General features: G+C 44.2%; 1 protein-coding gene across 4 annotated transcripts; it reads left to right on the top strand.

The window, feature by feature from the left end:
• Positions 1-569: 569 nt before the first annotated feature.
• Positions 570-22,184, top strand: nin (ninein (GSK3B interacting protein)). 4 transcript variants are annotated; one of them, XM_062397746.1, is made up of 29 exons: positions 570-836; positions 3,650-3,862; positions 4,824-4,917; positions 5,856-6,028; positions 8,251-8,296; positions 8,388-8,563; positions 8,964-9,110; positions 9,339-9,506; positions 9,638-9,774; positions 9,968-10,108; positions 10,247-10,421; positions 10,543-10,653; positions 10,812-10,901; positions 11,001-11,136; positions 11,274-11,395; positions 11,612-12,735; positions 13,121-15,556; positions 15,896-15,994; positions 16,095-16,164; positions 16,253-16,420; positions 16,504-16,620; positions 16,833-16,946; positions 17,064-17,210; positions 17,481-17,660; positions 17,747-17,881; positions 17,969-18,070; positions 18,199-18,291; positions 21,045-21,158; positions 21,673-22,184. In XM_062397746.1, exons 2-29 carry the CDS (start codon positions 3,671-3,673, stop codon positions 21,886-21,888), a joined length of 7,023 nt encoding a protein of 2,340 aa, XP_062253730.1. In that variant the 5' UTR covers positions 570-836; positions 3,650-3,670; the 3' UTR covers positions 21,889-22,184. The 4 variants fall into 4 exon arrangements, with proteins under 4 accessions (XP_062253730.1, XP_062253733.1, XP_062253731.1 ...); XM_062397749.1 differs by lacking the exon at positions 13,121-15,556; XM_062397747.1 differs by lacking the exon at positions 16,504-16,620.
• Positions 22,185-22,381: the final 197 nt, after the last annotated feature.

The raw sequence follows: 22,381 nt of genomic DNA, 5'->3' as shown, positions 1-22,381 counted from the left end.
CTATGGTGAATTTGCATGGATATATTTAGCATATATTGATTGGTCAGTTTCCATATATCCTGACACTACACAGTCAAATGTGTATGATTGTAGTATTCTCGTATCTACCTCATCTGCTGCGAACTTCACTGACATGGGATCAGTAAAGTCTCATCTTATCACATCTCATCTTGTCTTATCTTACATTATTTTATGTTATTTAATCTTATCTGATATTATCTCGTCTTTTCTTATTATATTTGACTTTTTTTTTTACATGAAAGTCTTTTGCTTTGTCCAAATTCCCTTTCTTTAAACCTGACCTTCTGCTCAATTTATCATTGAGGAACTTTATATTATATTCATTATAATGATTATAGTAGTAATACATTTTATACATGTGCTTTACAATAAAACATGAAATAAGAACAAGTTACCAATAAAACAAAAAAAAATAAAAAACGCTAGCTCGTATTGTAGTTCCGTGTCTCCGGGGCTCTGGTCCACAGGGGGCCGGGCTGTGGCCACTCAGGCTCCCGGTCACCGCCCCTTCCTCCTCCGGCCGCTTTTCAAAATCCGCTCCCCATCAGAGGAGGATGTCACAGCCTCGGACACACAGCCGACACCATCAGCCCCGGCAGAGACGACACCTTCTCCCGGACACCTAGCGAGCCTCCACGGGGCTGAAACCCACCGGGGACTGCCCGTCTGTCTGTGCGGAGGAGGAGGCTGCGTTCACCCGCGCGGGAGGACGCTCCTGTTTTGAAAAAAAAAAAGTTTGTTTCGTGGCCGCGTTTCATCCGCAGCTTTCCGCTGGAAGAGAGGAGCCGCCAGTCGCCCCGGGTCCGGACACTTCGGTGAGTGGCTCCGCTGGTTCAAGTTCCCCCGAGGCCGTTTTTAGGGTCAAATCCTGGGATGAAGTCAAGCCCGGACGAACCGTTGAGTCCCAGCGCTGCTCCTGCTGCTGCTGCTGGATTAGCATTGTTAGCTTAGCACAACACTTCACTGAGAACCGGGTTAATGTAGATAAACCAGATTTTAACATATTTGCATGCTGCTCATAACAGTTTGAGCTTCGTTCAGGTGCAGCTGCGAGTCACTGGATCACATCTCATCACTTATTAGACTGTGTTTTCACTGAGGGAAGCGACTGGATCACTTAGCTTCAGGTTCAATCTGATTGACACTTCTCCTGGTTGTTTTCCACTCTGTCTTTCCTCAGCTCATGGTCCACACTTCACTCTTTACTGGGTTCACTCACTGGTTTGGTCACAAAGCTGCTCAGTGTTTTTATAAACTCACACATGAAACTGGAAGTAGTTTATTTCAAACTAAAACATCTGCTTTAGTTTTAACTACCTGTGTCTAATGCACAACTTGTGCAGCTTCAGTTATTCATCTTTAAATCTGGATTTATATGCGGATTCAATATTCTTCCTTAGGTTATTTGTCTTTTAATCACCTTGCACTTAAAATATTTGTATTTTTCAATATCTACATTGCCACATCCATCTATCTATCAAATTATATAATTAGAGTTAATGTGATGTAAAGAAAAGACATTAAAGCAAATAATACAAAATATGCATCACCCTTTTAAAGCAGATTATAGTGAAAGGACAAATGAAAACCTTAAAACTGTTTATAATTTTACCTCAATAATCCAAATCATTCAAATATTGAGCGAGACTTCCAGAATCGTTATTTTTATAGATTTGAAATATGATGTATATAAAATATATGATGGTCTTAAGGCTGTTTGATTTAATATTCATAAGCGACTCTGTGAAGTTGTGTCGTTGTCCCTCCCTATGCTATATACTTTAATAACCAACAAGAACAGCCGGTTAATAAATATCTATTTATTTTTGGGTATTTATTTATTTACTCCTTGGTTTGACATCTGCCACCAGTCCCACCAGCACCAGTGAAAGCAGTGGTAGTGTGAGGATTAACCTTGTATACTTGTGACCTGGACTGGTGAGAGTCTTTGGCCTCAGCAGCTGTGGGACCACTGACCAGGGGCCAGGCAGCATGAGCTACCAGGCTAATTGGCTTAGAGGCCACCAACACAAAACCAGTTTGAGGAGAGAATCATCACACTAACTTTTATTTTGCTATATTATTCCCGACATGGGTCAGGATGGAGCAAATCTTTGCAAATATCCTGAAATTGTTTTTAATTCTCGACACTTTGTCCAATTTCTCTCTGCTGAGCCATGCTTTTTTGTAATGTGTTTCATAAGCCACTCGAATGTGCAGATGCAGAATACTGATTTGGGTTTTGTGGACAGCCTATTGTCTGTGGTGAATGGGGAACCCCGAGTCTGGGGTGTGGGGGACACCTGGCCGAGTGCCTCGAGGATCTCCGGGAGCAGCTGGAAAAGCTGGAGCGGGTGGGGGGGGGGTGCTCACTGAATTGGATATATAAAGGCCCAAACTTGCAAATATGAAGGAATAAGCTTTAAAATAAAGTTTGAGCACCAAGTAGCACAAAGGCATTGAAGAGAGAGTTTAAAGTTCAGTAAACACTAGAAAGCAAAAACCTGACACCATGTAAAATGATGACTGGTGCAGAAATGTTCTCATAAGAAGAAGTCATGCTTAAAATATAAGTATTAAAAGTAAAGTAAGAATAGAAGTAGTTGACGGCTAAAGCTCTATTTCAAGTCAGTGAACCTCAAGCATCAGGTGGATGAACTGATCTCTTCTTTTTCTTGACCTCCGGGTACTTCTCACCTTCATCTCTTTAAATAACCAATTAGCCACTTAGATCATTAGGAATCATTGTGTTTCTTTTATTGCTTGGAGAGAATGGAGGTTTCCTCTGAATTCCAGTCTTCTGCTCGTGCTTTGCTCTCAGTTGAGCCGGTGACAGAAAACAGAGTAACAGAAGAAATGAGGCGTCCCAAATTCGATGGAACAAAAAAAAATTTCTGTCTGTGTGTAACTGATCCCACAAGTCGCCAAATCCAAGTTGGCAGACGTTTCTGGTGTAACCTCCTCAATTAGTCCCCCTGCTGCTTGTTCCACTTGGTTCACTGCCACCTTCTTGCCTTTGTCCTCGCTCATTGTCACTAATTTACACAGTGTTCAGCTTCAAAACTTATTTTTTTTATTACGCTAAGTGTCAAAAAGCCAGTCTTACATGCAAATTAATTAATTTTGCTGATATTGTTTATAAATAAATCAGAAATCTGTAAATAACTAAACTATTTCTTTAATTTATGGCTATGTCAAATTCTGCTGGTGGAGTATTTATGTCCCAGCTCAGTGTCCAGGGAGAGTCGTGGTCATGTCCATCAATTTGCCCGATTGTCTAATCATTCTAATTGGATTAGCAGCGTCTCGGCCACTGGTGACGCTGGAGCTGCGTGTCGGTCGCTCAGTCGCTCGGCACCCCCCCCACCTGAAGGAGCTGTCAGACAAACAGCCTGTTGACGTCCATGTTCTCTCTCTGGCTGGGAGTAGCTTTTATTGTAGTTTGACGAAACTATCTTGTAAATATAGACCGAGGAGACTTTCCCCTTTTTTTTTAATCTGATTTAAAATCGTTGGCGTTGTAACAGTGGAGTTCAATGCCAGCGATGTTCTGGTACGTCGCTCTGCACGGTCACGTCAGCTGAAAGGTAATGAAGGGATTCTCTAAAGGGGGTGTTTTTGTTTTCAGGGCCGGGTGCTGTCCTGTGGGATGGATGACGGCCGAGAGCAGGACCAGTACGAGGAGCAGCTGAAGGAACTCTTCAACACCTTCGACACCAGCGGCCGCGGCTCCCTGTCGCCGGAGGAGCTCTCGGACCTCTGCCAGTCGCTGCACCTGGAAGATGCCACGCCCACTCTTCTCCACGCACTCCTGCAGAACCAGGACCGCCTCACAGCCAGGGTGAGTTCAGCCCCCCCCTCCCCCCCTCTAACCCTGAAAGAAGTCAGGGTGATAAACCGTGGAAAGGATCGGTCACTGCACGTCTTTGTGCTGCCTTGCGTGCTGTGGTGGGGGGGGGGGGTTCCTCTGCATCACTGTTTTTTCTACAAGAGAGTTATTGTTCCTCCTCTGATGTACATGTGAGCCGTGCCCTCCTGGCTTCCCTGTGTGTGAAGGGTCCTCTGTCCTTTCAGTTGGGCAGACGCCTGCGCTGAGCCACTCCAGAATCCAGGTCATTGTGTCTCCAGGCTTTTATTTTGGTGCTTTGTTGAAACGTGCACCCATCATCCCAGGTGTCAGGACAACAGAGCCAGATAATCACCCCCTCTGTTGGAGGGTGCTCCATGTGGAAATGTATGAGATGGGGGGGGGGGGGGGGGGCACTGGTCAGATGTGTATGAATGGACTTATATTCAGCAAATCTCCAGCACATCGATTTTATCATCCGTAGAAGGATGAGAAACTTACAGACTATTCACCTCCACACGTCTGCATGGAGTTTTGGATGTCTACACGCGTGTGCACAGACGGATCGGCTATTGTATGACAAGTGCGTGTGTGGGCGGGATGAATATTAGCGGGGGGGGGCCAGCAGACTGATTACCTACCATCCAACAATAAAGTCAAAAAGAAGAACCCCCCCCCGCTCCAGCCTCCACCCGCCGCAGCACAAAGAAAATCTCCATACTCAGGGTTAGCAGCTGTTGATTCTTGAAGTGTGATGTCCCTCCTCCACCCAGGGACAGCCAGGGACAGCCAGCCTCCGTCCCTCACAGGGAATTACACCCAGTCTGAGGAATTTCATGAACGTTTTTACTTGGCTTCACATCCTCGGCATTGCATTTTATACAAAGAAGTTCACATTTAGTTTGATCTTTACTTCAATGCATTGTCTCTTTATTTTATTTTTTCCTTGTTGCAGGTCGACTTTGACCAATTCAAGAACGCACTCATTCTGGTTTTGTCATCATCCATCGAGCCGCCTCAAGCAGAAGAGGAAACTTTCCAGAAACCAGGTAAAGTTGGGATTCAAAAGTTCCCGGAGACAAAACACCGTCAGAGTCCGATTGAGCTCACAGAATTTTTTTTTAATATCAGTATCAGGTTATTATTGAACTTTACAGAAACCTGTTACATTCACCAAGTCATCAGAGCGGAGAAAGAGACTGTGTTGGCTGAATAAGTAGAACAGCACTAATGCTGATTCAGCTGTAAACGAACATAAGGAGGCACTGAGCCAAAAGGGTCGGCCCAAACCAATTAGCCGTCGGCTGAACTGTTTGCACCGTCATGGTTGCCACATTGGCACGGCCTGGTCTGAGGCGTGGGAACTGACCGGGCGCTTATAGTGAAAAATGTACTTTCTGTTTCACTGAAGCAAATCCGATGATTGTTGATTCAAGAGACTTTTTTTGTTACCACTTTTGGAGAAGTAACTTCTTTTGGAGAAGTAGTTGCTGGAGTCTACAGCTGATAATACTCCCTGTATGTAACAGGAAGTCTTTAGGTTTTGAAAAGCACTGTCTTTCAAAGGCCTTTGAAAGTATTTAAACCATTTTTAATTCTGGAAATCTCAGCACCATCAGACCTGTAGCAAACTGTGTTATACTGCTCATATTCATAATAAGCTCATCCTGTCAATTTTAGCAAAAACAAAGCATGCTTTTTCTTAAATGGTACTTTCTCATTGTTTAATTCAGCCATTTATCTTCTGCTTCTTTTTCAGATCCAGATAACTTTAAATTCAATTATTGCATAAAGAGAAATTATCGGTAATACTGGGAGTGAAGGGAAATAATAGATAATAAATCTTGTCTCCACGGCTTTGTACTCAAATGAAATGCTAAGTGCATGCTGAGATATTCAAAGTTTGTAATATTAAATTGAATTCAACTGCAGAATCCCTGTGTATATCCAATCTAATATTCAATTCATTCTCACTCTCTCCCCTCAGAGTCTCCAGAGATCCAACCAAAGTTTGTGAAGGGCAGCAAACGTTACGGCCGCCGCTCCACGCCCGACTTAGTGGAGCCTATTTCTGACTTATCTGAAGTTATCAACGTGAACCCAGCGCAGGGAGAGGATCTGGAGGACAACTATGACTCAGCCGTTCCGAGGAAACGTGAGGTAAAGGTCTAAGTCTTTTTCCGGCTCCCGATCTGAACCTCCAGACGCTCGGATCCTTATCGGCCTTCCGTCCTTGGATGTTCTGTGTTCCTCTGCAGCCAAAGACCTGGTGGTGACGCGTTATTCTGAGCTAATCAGCTTAGAGGTATGCAGGGTAGAGCCTGAAATGTAACGTAGACGCTCCAACGCAGGATCCACAGAGCTCTGGTCATTGCATAAAATTGTTCTGGCTGTAAATGTCACGGTGTGAGGATAATTACAGCTCGATAAGCCTTAGGTCAACAAGATGCATCCGCAATGTTTGTGTAGCATCGGGGCCGTTTTGTCAGTTTAATGTTTCACAAAGCGTTTCTATGGGAGTCACTGTTGCGCTGTGTGTATCCGCTGGTTGACAACGCTACACAACAGCAATCCAGGAATTTACTGCCCATCATGTCCAAGCAGATCAGAGTTCAGCTGATAAAGATTGAGACGGGTTCACGTTGAAGTGTTTATAGTTGATATTCCCAGTGGTTGCTGTCATCTGTCCTCCTTTTTATTTAAAATTGACATTAAATGTGTCCCTAAGTCTGCTCAGCTTTAAGTGTGACAGTTGCACACTGCATTAGTTTGAACAGCTCAACTCTCTGCGTGGCTCCTCTGCCTGATCTTCTGGATTATTTTAATCCAGCTCTCACTGCTGAGTTGTTTGACATCTGTGAGGAAGCCTCCGCTCACACTCTGTCTGAGCATCAAGGACCTGCTGCTGGAAATTCCTGCAAGAATTCACATTTTGCTCTGAAAATGAAGTTGATATTTATTGATACTTTATTTATTTAATTTATCTGTAGCCTATGTAACTAATAAGAGAAGGTGTCAGCAGTTACTACTTCCAGCTTCTGAAATATTGAACATTTGCTTATTTTACCTTTTGTTGGATGCATCATCTTGGCCTTCAACATTTGCGGACTAAATGACTCATTTAGTTTGTTATTAAAGTATTAAAGTTATTAAATAATAAAAACGTGTAAGGTTACGAAGTACTGACCTCTACGACTTTAGTGTTAGGTTTAAGACAACTGAGCCATTTTCTATATTGGTGTTGAAGAGTGGATCTGCTGAAGGAAGCAGAATAAATCTCGACAAAGAAACGACTGGTCAACAAAACACCACAATGACGGCCAGTTCAGCTTGTGTATATGTGTGTTTGTGTGTGTGTCTGTGTGTGGATGGATGTGTTAATATTCCGTGTGTTGTCTGTGACTCCGCCCCAGAGGCCGGCCGGCCAGCGCCAAGACAAACACTATCTGAGACCCTGAAGTGAAGCGTGTCTTGGTGTTGACTAATCTAGGTTGTGACAATGCTACCATGTCCAGCCCTGGGGCCGGCAGATGGGGCTGGGTCAGGGGTGCTCTGCCACAGAGCGACAGGCCCGGCGCTCTGGGAGGAGGAGGAGGAGGAGGAGGAGGAGGAGGAGGAGGGGGAGTTTGGCCGTGAAAGAGAAACAATGAGCCCCACCACCCCCACCCTCCCGGATGCCTATACACCATGTATCAAAACGCCACTTGCAGAATCCCATCTGTTCTTCATTCAGTCACCGTTTACTTGCCAAACAATAGACGGCCACGCCGGGTACTGGGCTGGAGAGCAGCGGGTCACACCCAGTGGAACCCCCCCCCCCCCCCCCCCTTCTTTCATATTTGTTGCTTTTGGAGATGTGTGCAAAGACTTTCAATTAAAAGAAGTTTTAAATTTATCTTTAAATCTTTCTGTGGGACTTGCAAACCTTTTATACTATTTCATTTAATTAAGAAAACAATTTGACCATAGACCTCATTACATATCCAAGCTCTCTATCATATCTTAGCCCTTTTCAGCACCAGTTTTTCCAGCTGTCAAAAATTATGGGTGATAAGATTATAATTTGTCCTGTGCTTGTATTCATAAAAGTTGGGGTAAGAATTGTTGGTCATGTCTGTGTCTGACAGGAAATTGAAGAATTCTCCATCCATGACGCATTTTTCCATTAACCCTGATTTACCAATTGACACCCCCACCCCAGCCCCCCTCTCTCAGGCCTCATGCCATCACAAAAGCTCCTGTGTTGTTTTGTGACACACTCCAGGCCCCCCCCCCCTTGCACCCGGATTCGACCTGGCCTCATTTATAAACTTAAAATGCAGATTGTCACAGGAGATTGATCTGGTCATTTCTTTATTCAATTTCCTGTTTGTCTCTTACAGCGCTGGAATGCCCACGAATCCAACACGGAGGAGTATGAGGCAGAAGGTACATCAAAGAAGCTGTATTTAAAAAAAATGTTTAAAAAATTTTCTTCATGCTGTCAGTAAACAGTCACCGTCTGTTTTCTTGCGTCTAGGCCAGATGCACCTGTGGAACCCCGATGAGCCGAGCACACCTCGGGGATCTGTCGTTCCTCTGCCGACCTGCTTGGAGGAGAGGCTGCGTGAAGCCTGTGAGGAGCTGAACGTACCTTGGGACAGATGTGCCGACCCCACGGAGCTCCTCGCTGTCTGTGAACATCTGGGCCTGGAGGTTAGTTCGAGACTCAGTGGAGAAGACATTTCTCTCTCAGGGCAGACGGCAATCTCAGTAATACTTAAAAAGATTTCAAATCAATGTGGGTAGCTATAGCTTTACACTACATTTGTATTATAATGCAATCTGGTTCAAAAAAGGGTTTAAATTCATGTGATATATTTTACATACACTCTCACATTGCCTTGTTTACTTGTTTTCCTTGGATGACACTGACACGCTCTCGCTCTCGCTCTCGCTCTCGCTCTCGCTCTCGCTCTCGCTCTCGCTCTCGCTCTCGCTCTCGCTCTCGCTCTCTCTCTCTCTCTCTCTCTCTCTCTCTCTCTCTCTCTCTCTCTCTCTCTCTCTCTCTCTCTCATTACCGTTGATGTAATGAAAACCTACTGTTCCCTTTCAGATAAATGAGGATTTCCTCCAGAGTCTAACTAGCGGAGGGGTTATGAACGTTCAGGAGCTCGTATCCAGGGTTGTAAACCACAACAAACCCCCCACACCCTCCGCCTCCACGCCCTACAGACAGCTGAAAAGACACCACTCTACTCAGGTACACCCCCCCACCCCCCCGCAGTTCTACCTAGTTACTGTGAGCACAATTCCCTTGTTAATTAATTGTTTTAAAGAGTTTTTACACAAATTGCTGCGAAATAAAAAAGTGACTTAGAGCGAAATTGATGGTTGACAAAATAATGATTCCCTTCTAGATTCTATTTAATTGAATAATTAAAGATTAAGTGACGTTTTTCGGAGATTAACAGTCTTTCCCTCCACGCAGCCGTTTGATGAAGGAGGCCGTAGGATAGCCACCTCCTCTGTGTTGACCAGCACCATCGGCATGCGTCTCTTCTCCACCCTTGATGACGGAACCGGTTTCACTCCAGCTGAATACATTCTGGATGCCTGGATAGACGAAGGCATTGAAAACAGCACTGAGATCCTGCAGGTACAGCTCTTATAGTTAGGGCTGTGGACAATAATTATCTTTAGTATTATTTTAACAACCAATGACAGAAAGCATGTGATAATGTTTGTGCCGTTTTAAAAGTTTTTTTACCAAGTAAACGTTTTTTCCAGGCTTTGAATTTCGACCTAGATGGCAAGCTGAGTCTTGGAGATCTCACCATGGCTCTTGAAAACGAGCTGCTCGTTACTAAGAACGGGATTCACCAAGCGGCTCTGGCGAGCTTCAGAGCTGAGATCAGACACCTCCTGTGAGTACGGGTCATAAGTGTAAAGCAGCTCTTTGCTAATATTTGAATAACTACATTCAGAATAATCATAAATATGCCAAATAACAAGATAAATTATCTACTCAAGATGATTGTGATTTGTGAGGTTGTTCATTTAGGATTTTCATGTTGCGTACATCTGGTTTTTACAATTATTGTTGTTTTGTCCTATCAGAGAACGCGTAGACAGGGAACTGAGGGAGAAAGAGAAAATCCGATCCGACCTGGAAAAAGCAGAAAAGCTGAAAACTCAACTCGCCACTGAGGTGGACGAGCATCACTCTGCGATTGAGCACACGAATACCCTCAAGCTCAGGTAAATATAATATCTTATCATGGTCTTATAAACTAAGGTGATTTCAACCAGAGGCCATGTTAACATAGCCAGTATGTCTGAATCTGTGTTGAATATTGCATGTTTGAATATTGAGACATTGTGGATTCTCTGTTGCAGGAAGCTTGAGCAGGAGCAGAAAGAGAAGCTTGCAGCAGTGCGATCAGAGCTGATGCAGGAGATGGACCAGATCCAGCAGCAGGCCGGCCTGCAGCGAGAGGAGCTGGAGGCCGAGCTCAAGAAGATCAGGGAGGATGAATCTTTTCTCCGAGACCACCTCTCCATTTCTGTGAAGGTACCACAAGGATCTTTAGTGATGTTTATAATGTACTGTGGACCTCTATATTCATTTCTTTTAAGTCTTTACTAATTGATTTGCGTGAACTAACCAATGTCATGTTATCTGTATCTTCCAGGAAAACCGACGTCTTGAGATGGAGCTGCTGGACAGCACAGACAAACTAGTAGAGGCTCAAAGTCACATTTCAAAGCTTCAGACAAGTTTGGAGAACGTAATGAAAGAAAAGGTACAGACACATTTTTTGAATCTACATACTGTACTGCATTTCATTAAACTGACTTTTTGGTAGAACATGCTTACTTATGTTTCTGTCCTTTTTTGAACAGCTCTTTATTGATCTATTGCTGTTTCTAATTGTATGATGTCTGCTTATATTTTCTTTAGTTTGGAGAGTTGGACCCTGGCAGTGCAGAATTCTTCCTCCAAGAGGAACGTATTAGAAATCTAAGCAGTGGCCATGAAGCCCAGTGCAGGGTAACCTTTTCTTCCTGTTTGTGAATACAGAAACAAGTGGTGATGGTGATATAAGTGTTGGAATTACTTATTTTTCAAACATGTTTCTTTTTGTTATAGGAGCTGCAGGATCGCATCGACGAGCTCCAGTCCGAGTTGCACGAGTTCCACAGTCTTGGTCGAGTTCTTCAGCCCTGCAACAAACCGCTTTCTGAAGAGCTGGAGAGCAAAAGTCCCGGCATGGAGTCTGATCCAGGTTCAGTTACACTACGTTTACTTCAAATGAACCCCTTGAGAAATTAATGCAATAACAACTTTTCATTGTGAAACATTGAGGTTTTGCACTGAAACGAGTCACAGCGAAAAACTTCTAATTTGACTTTTTTAATTCAGGCCTCGGTTCTGAGGATGTTCAGCCGTTCAGCATGAGTCTGGAGGCTGAGATGATGATGGAGCAGCTGAAGGAGCAGCACCTTCAGGAAATGGAGGAACTGCGAAACCAATTGGAAACCAAGGTACATTTAGAAGATATCGAGTAGAGACATTGATGCAATATTAGTAGTGTGAATTGAAGCATATGGCTCTATAACTCCGGTGCCTCAAACCGTTTTCTTTCTGGCAGTGAAATAACATTTGAATATTAAAATGAAAATCTGTGAGAAAGCAATTCAATGTAATTCCCAAAATGTTAACCTACTCCCTTAATTCATCTACATTTGTTATTTCTCCAGATCAATGATTTTGATACGATGGTCGACCAGCAGAGGGCGACTCAGCAGGACCAGAACTCCTTCGCAGCTCTCCAGTACCAGCAGGAGGTCCAGGCTTTGAGGGAAGAGCTGGCCAGCGTTCAGATCCACTCACAGGAGCTCCAGAGCCAGCTCGAGCAAGTGGAGCTGGAGCGACGCCGCCTGGAGCGGAGGCCGGCCGAGGAGAGGGAAGAGCTGGAAAAGCTGCAAGAGGAGGAAGTGGGAAACCTCAGGCAACAGCTGCTGGAGGCCCACACTTACACCGCTGACCTGGAGGAGCAGCTGAAGAACCTTGAAGCTGAACAGTCTGAGGCAGATGAAATCCATCACTCTGAGATCGAGGTTCTGAGAAAACAACACGCTGCTGAGATGAAGAAACTCGAGGAAGAACATGTGGAACTTTCTAAAGCCCGACTGGAAGAGGAGATGAAGAACGTGCAGGAAGAGAGGGCCGAGTTGGAGAAGAGGTTCTTAGATGAGTGTGAAACCCAGAAGGAACAGTTGCAGCTGAGACATGAGGTTGAACTGAGGGCGAAACTAGAGGAGGTGAGGTTGAGGTTTGAGGAGCAGCAGGAGGCGTTTGTGCAGAGACTCACGCAGCAGTGGGAGAAGGAGAGAGCTCAGCTGGATGAGCAGAATAATGAGTCTCTGCAGGTGCTGCTGGAGGAGGAGATGCTGAGACTCGTCAAGGAACATGAAGAGAAGGACGGCAAGCTCAGAGAGCAGTGGGAGACGGAGCGAGCTCGGCTGCAGGAGCACCACAGAGACACGCTGCTCCAAAGAATCCTTGAGGAGAGGTCGCAGTTACAAGAGCAGTTTGAGCAGAAAGAGAAAAGGCTAAAGGAGGAGTGGGAGAGGGAGAGGCTGCAGCTGGAGGAGGATTATGAAGGGATGTTCGAGGACCGGTTGAACCAGGAGAAGGAGAAGCTCGAGACGGAGAGAGAGGACATGGAGAAGAGACTTGAAAACTCAATGGCGGAGGAGAGGGCTCTTCTGGAGGAGAGCCACCGAGAGGCCATGAAGGAGCGCACTGCAAAGCACAGTGAGGAGAGGAACCTACTCAGCAGCATGTTGGACAAGCTGCGAGATGACATGGCTCAGGAGAGGTGAGGCTTCGGTGAATTTCATTAATCTCATGGTAACTTCTTAAGGGTACATCGTTTACAGGAACATTTCTGATTTATTGCGCTTTCTTGTTGAGTTACAAATTCGAATTTGTTCTTTTGGTTCTGTGCTATGTTGCAATGTTTCCTTTAACTCATTGTTCCAGTGTTTATACTAAGCTAAGATCTCCTTGCTCTGTTTACTGTAAAGACAGGGCATGGTATTGTTTTATCTACTTTAAGTCTAAGCAGGAAAGAAGTGCACTTTATGAAATACTGGACTATTCCTCTTATAATAAGCTCAAATGTATTTGTCCAGAATTGTTGACATTATACAAGTAAGAGTTTAATCCTGTTGCTGTAACATTCATTGAATAACCACATGCAGGATGCAAATCCAGATCAGCTTCACCCAAAGAATCAAAGAAGTGGAAGAGCGTTTCTCGGGTGATCAAGAATTGGTCGCAGAGCGTTTTCAGGCCGACGTGTTGAAACTCGATCAGCACTACCAACGTGAGCTGAGGGCGCTCTCTGAAAGCCACGAGGAGCAGAGGCGACACTGGGAGGCACAGATGCAAGAGGCCCTTGAAAATGCTGAGGAGCACAGACGACTGATGGAGAAGGAAATGGAGAAGGAGAGAGAGAGCCTGAATGGAGAGTGGAACAAAGAACGACGTGAGCTTGAGAGTCTCCATGAGGAAGAACTGGACAAACTGATCGCCGGGAACCAGCAACTGCAGAACGAACTGGATGACTTCATAAGTTTGGCCCAAACAAAAGAGATAGAGCTCAGCATGCAGCTGAACGACCTCCATAACCGTCTCCAGGAAAGCCTGGGACTCAAGGACGAGCTTCTTGCTCAGTCTGAGTCCAAAGCTCTGCAGGCCGAGCTCCTGTTGAATCAAACGGTGGAGGATTTCAAAGAGGAGAGGACAGAGCATCTCAGCAACCAGTTAGAACTTGAGGCCAGTTACAACGAGATGCTGGGGATTTCTGAGGCTCAGATAGCGGAGCGGATTGGACTGTTGACGGAGAGAGACGATTTGAAGATGAAGATCGAGGAGCTGGAGCTGCTGCTTAAACAGGCGGCTGAGGACTTCGAACTTGAAAGGAAGGAGCTACAGGAACATGCATCTGTTCTCGAGGAGAAGTTAAAAGATAGAGTTGAGAATGACAAAGACGATCTCACAGCAGAGAGAGAGATGTTTACGAGAAGAATTCAAGAGCTAGAGGAGGAACTCGATCAGGTTTCAACCTCGATGGAAAAGGATGAGAAAACAGAAATGAGGAGATTAAATGATTTAGTCACATTTACAGAGGAAAATGAAAACATTAGAGAAAGTATTTATTATTCTGGTGAAGACAAGAAAACTTGTCCATCACCTGAAAACCAGATCGATGACTTTGTTGAGTCCTCTAATCAAGAACTAGTTTGTTCATCACCTTTTCTGGATGAGAATGTAATTGATAGACTTGATGCTGAGCACATAGTCCCTGAAAATGTCCTAAATGCTTGTCAGGAATATGATAATGAGGTCACTGCTACCGATGGTGACTCTGAGGACCAAGAACAAGAAAATCAAATGGCTCAGACTGAGGATATCGGTGAAGAAAGTGAAGATCAAGTTGTTTCTGATTGTCAAACTGGAGATTTGAACCCAGACGAAGCTGAAGACGACGCTCGTGTTAGCTGTTGTTCCACAGAAACTGGACTTTTTAGTGAAGAAAGAACAAACTCCAATCATAGGAGTTTCGATAACAAAAAAGAATCTGTTTCCGTAGAGAGGCAGTGTGAAGCGGCCTCATCGCTTGAGGTGTTTGAAGACGAGGACTCTGATGAAGACGGTGAGAAAGAAACATCCTGTGCATCATGTGGGGATGAGTCCAAACCTCAAGACGACTCAGGAAGCTTTTCCCACGAAGATGAGCCCTGTCACGAGACTGTGGCTGAACCGCCGGTGCTGCGGGAGACAGGTGACCCTGGTGAACTGTCTCTGGAGGATCCTGAGGTTTTACCAAATAACTCAAACCGTTATAAACAGGAAGCTGAATTGGTTTCAGATTCGGACTGTGAACATTTAACCACTAAAAGAGATGAGCGCGCTGACTGCTCACATGATTGTCTGCAGCGTCTGGATAAAGATGGTGACTGTGAGAACCCGGACGCCTCTCACCCCAAACTCCAGGGTTTGTACAGCACTGCCACAGAGGAGAACGTTCTTCTGCACGAGAAGATTTCTCTGCTCCAACAGAAGACTGAAATACTCGAGAGTCTCCTGGCTCATAACACTGAGAAGATCAAAATGGGCCACCAGGTTCTGGAGGAAAACTACAGCCTCAAAGTGAAAATGGTTCTGCTAATGGAGCACGTCAAAGGGCTCGAGATAAAGGCCTTAAAAATGACAGATCTTCAGATTCGATATGAGGATTGCATGTGTGAAAATGCCAAACTGAAGGAGCAAAACTGTGAACTTGAAAAGAGCGTTTGGAGCCTCGAAAGCAGGATGAACATTTTCCATGATTTTCAAGATGAGCAGCTTTCCCTAGTGGATGAGATCAGCAGGATGAGGGAGGAGAACACCCGGCTGTCAGGGTTGCTTGGCGAACTGGAGCTGCAGTATGAGACTCTCTCAGCGATGCATCCAGACGCCGGGCGATCGCAGAGCCCCACGGGCGAGGATTCGCCGGAGGTCAAGGTTCAGGCGGTGAGTGACCTGGAGAACTGCTGTGAGGAGTTTGAGAAGCAGAACTCCAAACTCCGCAGAGCCGTCACAGAGCTCCAGGACAAGTCGCAGACATTAGATGAAACAACGCAGGCCCATAGGTAACGTGCAGAACTACTAGGATCCCGTCCTCCCGTGTATCCTGTGGCTTTTCCTGGTCCCGTCCCTGGTGGTGATATGAGGAGCGCTCCTCCCTTTGTTCCCAAACACACACACAGTGTTTCTCCTGCCTGTGATTAGTGTCCTAACGCCCCTCAACCTCTGTGTGATGCAAAGAAAAGAAGAAACCGCAAGTTCAATGTGTGTATTTGCTAGAAGAAGCTGCTTTTAATCAACATGTAGTGAAACGAATCTTGGAGACTCTGTTGGTCCTGTTTTGAATGTAGCTTGTTAGAATCCATTTTTCAGATTTTGTGTAACGTTTTGTTTTCTGTCTGTAGATCTGAGGCCTGTCGTCTGGCTGAAGAAAACCTTCTGCTGAGGCAGAAAATCGCTGCTTTGAAGGAGCAGGACTTGAAGGAGGCCCAGGGGGAGTTGACGTAAGAAATGCCAAATATTATTTTCAATTCCTCTCGTCAGTGGATTTTTAATGAGTTGTGTAAAATGATATTGTTTTTCATTCCATGAATTTGATTTCAGACGAACTTTGGAACACTTGAGGAATGAGAAGGGCGCAGCTCATAAGGCAGCAGAACATTTCCAGAACCAGGTACTTTACATGCAACATGTGTCTTTTGCTGGATGTCTGACTTCATTCAGAACGGTGTCATGAGATGTCCATTTATGTCCTCCTGCAGATTGCGGAGCTGACTTTGCAAGGCCAACAACTCGAGGGTGAGAACGGGATCCTGTCGGAGAGACATTTCCAAAACATCGCTGATAAGGAGAATCTACGACAGCAGCTGGCAGAGCTGATGAAGGAAAAGAAGAGGAGGGAGGTGCTCCCCGCTGAAGATAAAAACAAGGTGAACTACGTTTTATAAAAGGATGGTCGTGGAGGTTACGTGGTTGTCGTAGTGGGTAGTTAACCGGTGGCTGTTTGTGTTAGCTGGCGGCGTGTGTGTCTTCACTGGAGGCAGAGCTGACCAAAGCTCTGGAGGACACTGCACAGCTGGAGGACAGGAACTCCCAGCTGTCCCAGCAGCTGTATGACCTCAGAGAGAAGGTGAGAACGAGGCCGTGGACACGTCACATCAACCCAATCAAAGCACAGACACAAAGAGAAAGCACCTTATTCATTTGATTTCCCAGTGAACGCAAGTGAAGTTGATTATTCTGTGGCCTTCAAGCACCTGAGATGTATTGTTGAGATCCAGCTTCAGCAGTAAAGTTTACCGAGTAGTTTTTAAATTAAAGTTCCACTCGTCTTCTTCTCAGGCAGTCAAGTTGGACTCTGTGGAGAATAAGCTCAGCCATGTGCTAGAGGAGCGGAGGAGTGTGGACATGGAGACTCAGGGCCTCCGCAACCAGCTCGCCAAAGCTCAAGAGCGGGTGAGCTCCTCCTGCAACCACACATTCACTTTTATGTTAGACCATTTATTTGAGTTCAGCCACTGCAGGAGATACCTTTTTGTTAAAATGTGTTCTTGTCTATTCTTTCTTCTCTAGGTGAAGACAGTGGATGAAACTTGTCAGGCTGTGAACCATCAAAGTTCTCGTCTCAAGGCCGACGTCCGTGTTCTGCAGAAGGAGCGGGACTCCCTCAAACGTGAAGTCACCGTCCTCCACAAACGGCTGCAGAACTCCAACGATAAAGTAAGATGTTTGCCATCTCTTATATCTTTGCAGATATCTTGTCCATATATAGAGATCTGTAACTATGTGACACTCAATTGGGGGAAATGAGAGGGTGTGGCATTAAAACGTTCTTACTGAACATATGTAAACGATAGCTGAAACAGCTCAGACACTCTGTCTCGTCATGTTAAAGACACTGAAAAGAAAATCCTGGATCTGCCCATTTATCTGGATCCATTTGCATCCGTGTTCAGAGGAGTTGACCTCTGCCTTTTCGTTTTGTCACAGAACCATGTTTTAGAAATGGCGATGCACTCTGGTGGTCTGCAGAGCCCGAGCAGGAAGCTGTACAGGGACGAGATGTCCCGGCTGATGGAACAGGAGCAGCAGCTGCTCAGGCACGAGAACGAGCGGCTTCAGGCAGAAGTGCGGAACATTAAAGGAGACATGGTGCAGTCCAGAGAGAAGGTGAGCTGAGCAACTGACGGTAACTTTAAATACCTCCTGTGTCTCTCCCCGTCACTTAACTGAAACCCTTTTACTCTCTGCTCCAGGTCCGTCAGCTCGATGCCACCATCTTGTCCATGAAGCAGCACAGACATCCCAGTCAGTCGTCGCTGGTGAAAGCTCTGGAACAGGAGAACACCGCTCTGAAGCAGGAGCTCGAGGCACAAAAGGAACAGACCAAGGTAGAGCATGTTGTAAACCTGTTGTTGTGTTTTTTAACATGTGGAATCCTCTTAAAATTCTAATTCCTGTACGCACATTGGTTTCAGGGATGTGAAGCTGGACGAGGACACACGGAGCTGGAGAGCCTTCAGCAGGAGAACGAGGCGCTCAAAGCCCAAATGGCTCGACTGTCCACACAGCTGCTCGAGGTACATTGGGATACCCACGTTTCCCCTCTTACTTTGTGAAGTAATCAAAAGTAACCGTGCATCTGATACAGGGGAGTTTGAAATAGTCACTTCATACATCTGTCCTCGTTGTTTTTTGCTGTGTCCAGAGCTTCCAGGCTCACTTAGTCGGACTTCTGCCTCCGTCCCCTCACCGGATTCCCCGAGGACAACACCGAGGTGACGAGCCGGACAACATGCAGGTACTGTTCCGCCTGAACCTTCGCTGACACCAGAGCTGAGCAAATATACACAGGTATATTGACATTTAACAGATAAGCATGAAAACCTGCTGCATAGGAAGATGAGGGTTGTTGCATTCGAACCAACCAGTGTGTGCTGTGAGACTTTGACCCCTCCTGGTGTGTAATTGATATTTTAGCCCCTGAAGACCATTACATCGCTGCATGGTTTTGGTTTTATGTTCATCTCCTGCCATTTTTCTTCCACCGTTATTATTTTCTTTTCATCACATCTCGGCTGTTTGTTCTTATAATCATGAGAGGGAGGTGCATCTCATGTTGTAGATGTTTTTCAGGATATAATGGGAGTTCAATGTAAATACACCCATTGTATTTCTGTCACTCTGGTTTAGAAAACTGTCCACATGAAAATCATCACTCAATTCAGGTGTTTAACGTTTCAATTACTGCTATTATCACAAAAAGTAAATTCAAGAATTAAAATCTATAGCAAATAATATTAAATTTGAGGGATTTTTCCAAACACCTGAGCTGAGTGTGATATTGTTATTTTCCATTCCCTTGTTTTCCTGCTGGTTCTGCCGTGCTCCTTGTTTTTGGTGATTGTCTCACATCCGCCTCTGCACCTGTTTGTCTTCATCTTGTGTCGTGTGTGTGTGTGTGTAGCGTTTACTTTTTGGGTTTGGTATTTAGCTTGCAGTGCCTGTGTGTTGTTGTTGCTGTCCTGTCCCTGATCTCACTGCCTGTATTTAGTTTAACTGTCTGGGGACTGAAGTGGTGTGTGAAGTGATGTGTGATCATCGTCTGGGTGTGGTCCACTGGTTTCCATTTGTCACCATTTGCACGAACGTCTGTCCCTTTCCATCAGGGAGATGTAGCTCATCCAGGTTTACTGGGTTATCACATTGGGTATTTTAACCGCACCTGACATCTTGTTGTGTCATTTTATCTCACAGTATGAAACCTAGTTATCATAAACTTAGAATGAAGGAGGTTTATTCTTTGTTTACTATTGTGTTTTTGTCCTTCAGCTAAGAAACAATGAACTTAGAAGATGCTTGAAGAAGAAATCTCTTTATTCTCCAGTATGGACAGAACTAATGATTACAACCAGTAACCGTGAACAAACAGTCACGTTATTAATGTGACTCTTGGTTACAAAGATTTGATTAGATCCTCTCACAGTTTCATGGTTTTATCTGTCATTATTATCATTATCATCATTATTTCATATTTCTTAATCTCATTTAGTATTGACCACACTTCTTTGTGTGTGTTCGCCCCTTTAGCCTGTGGCCTATGGCCCCTGTGTTGTTTTTTAGAGGAGTGGTCTGAGCTCCGGTGAAGTGAACCTACCTTCTCTCTCCAGGGGCCGGAGCAGCGGGCGGCTCACGCAGACAGCTACCGGCGGATCGGTGGATTGTAACCCCAGCGTCTTTCCCTGCTTAATCCTCTCTTGCCTCGGAGACTGCTCTCCCCTGCTTTCTGCTCTTCCTCTGCTCTGCTCGGAGCAATAATATCCGACCGGAGCACAAAGCGTCAGCCCTCTCTGCATCCTTATAGGAGCTTGTGAGCAAATGTGCCTGATTTGAAAAAGGCCTGAAAGTGTAATTGTATTTCTTTGCTGCCAGGTGGCAGGAAAACACAGGAAAAACCCTATGGGATTTCCATTAAGATAATGACATTACCATTGAAAATGTCATGTTTGTAAGACATGCCGTTGAAAATGTAACATCTGCGTGTATTTTTTAATTGTTGATTACAGGGAGTCCTTTAAACACAGGGTACATTTTCTGGGAATATTCTGTTTTGCACTTGTTGTTACTGAGACAGGGTTTATTTATATATCAAATATCCTCCGAGGTTGAATCTGGTTCCAAACTTTTTGCCTTGTGATCATCGAGGCTAGTGCCTAACAGTCTTCTGAGCCTTTTCTAACAATCAAGCAATTTCAGTGTGTGACAGTGTGTGTCCAGTCAGGGTTTCGGCTTATTTCTTAATGAATGTACCAGCTTCTCCCTGTTTGTGTCTGTTTTGTTTATGTGTGTATTTCTCCTCTGACGCACACAGTCGAATGTTTCTTCAGGCTACCTGTCGATTTTGATATTTTGTCGTCTGGATCTGTGTGTTGCCGTTTGTGTTGCTGCTGCACGACCAAAGTAGATCACAAGTTCCAGGGTTGTGTTTTTTTTTCTTAAATCTGGAGCGATCAAACTCATCACATGACTGTTAAACTTTGAATGTTTATCAGGTTTTTATTATTAGAAATTCCACATGAGCCAAATCATTGTTTTTCCCCAGTAGTGTGTCAAGAGTACAATGTGAATCTATTATAGTCATATCTATGTTTTGGTTTGTGAATCTATTTTATTTAATTTTTTTTGCACCATGTTTAGATTCACCTGAATTATATCTGATTTATTTTGTTATTTATTTAGTAGAATCATGTAAGCGTTTATTTTATTTGTGCATTAAATTATTCTTTGTAGGTATCTGGAATACATTTTATACCTATTTATATTTTATTTATTTTTCTAGTGTATTATCATCTCCTTTTAGAAATGTGCTAGAACTCACTAAATGCAGGATTAAAGACAAAATAAAGCATCTAGTTCACAACAATTTGGTCTTTATGTTGTTTCTGACTGAAGAATATTTCAATTTACACCGACTCAAAGTAAAGAAGATTCAAAATATATCATCATTTTATCACATTTGCAGCCGTTTGATGATGTTCTCCGTCTCATCACCAGGATGACAGGGAGAGGAAGATGAAGAACATGGAGGAGAGGATGAGAGAAGTTGAACTGTCGCTGCACAACATGAAGCTGCTGCTCAGGGAGAAGGTTTCTCAACTGAGGGAACAGGTCAGTTATATAATAATAATAACACTAACTTTATTTGTAGTTCAGTTCAATTTATATTATATATACATAATTCTGCATTTTCCCTAAAATGACTTAAAAGAAAAATAAATCAAACATCTGTTTTGATTTTCAAAAGTGCTCAGGTTATAGAAGATGTACTTTGTACAAATGGCCACAGAAGAGTTTATTTAGATATTCAGAAGTGTGTGTGTGTGGGGGGGGGGGACAATATGGTGTAGTTTTTGCTAAAACTGTATTTTATTTAAACTATACTTCGCTATTCGTATATGGGCCGATAAATACCATCATTATTTTTCTTAATCAAACCACTTGAATGAAGAGACAACATGAGAGACATTTAATTCACAGTTGGAAAAATGTCTTTGCCTCTTATGGGATGATTTTCAGTCCACTGATTACAGCTAAACAATCATATTGTGTTTACATTTGACTGATATTGCAAAAAATTATAATATTGGATTCATCGGACACTTTTGTCGTCTAATTCTTCCAGCTCAACAAGAACGTCAAAGCAGACGTGCTGATCCAGGACCTGTATGTGCAGAACGATCAGCTGCTGAAGGCTCTGGAGATCACCGAGCAGCGGCACAAGATCGCGGAGAAGAAGAACTACCTGCTGGAGGAGAAGATCTCCAGCCTGAACAAGATCGTACGAGAGCTGAACCCGTCGCTCCTTCCTCCTCTACCGTACCACTACAAGTGTTCATGATGCAACTCCTAGAAACACCTGCTCAGGACATGAGCAGCACTCCGAAGTCGACCATTAACCGCACAGCTTCTTTCTCATGTCCTTGGAGATGCGTTGAATGTTTTTGATCCAACCACATGGATTTTTTAAAGTGTTTATTTGCGTATTTTATCCTGTTTTAACTTAAATGTTGATATCAAATGTGCAGTATTTGTTATGGATCAGTGAAGAACCCCACGTGCTATTTTATGATTATTTATCATGAGAATTGATCTTTCAAAGCAGAAGCTGTTACTAATAAGTGAGTAAATATTTTACCACAATGCTAAACTTCTCTGTCGGAGGAGGTAAGTTATACTGAAGTGTACTTTTTATACAAGTGTTCTTTTGTTGTCAAAGAGATTGTGTTCACCTCCCGTCTGTCCGTCTGAGGCCTTCTCGTACAGAAGAATCACAACACAAAGGGCAAATAACTCGGTGACCTTTTCAAGGTATTTGCTCACATGTCAAACTT

Source organism: Platichthys flesus, chromosome 10 (assembly GCF_949316205.1).
Source record: "Platichthys flesus chromosome 10, fPlaFle2.1, whole genome shotgun sequence".
In the NCBI taxonomy this organism is placed as follows: Eukaryota; Metazoa; Chordata; class Actinopteri; order Pleuronectiformes; family Pleuronectidae; genus Platichthys; species Platichthys flesus.
The sequence above is the reverse complement of the archived record's forward strand: the minus strand, read 5'-3'. Positions and strand labels throughout refer to the sequence as shown.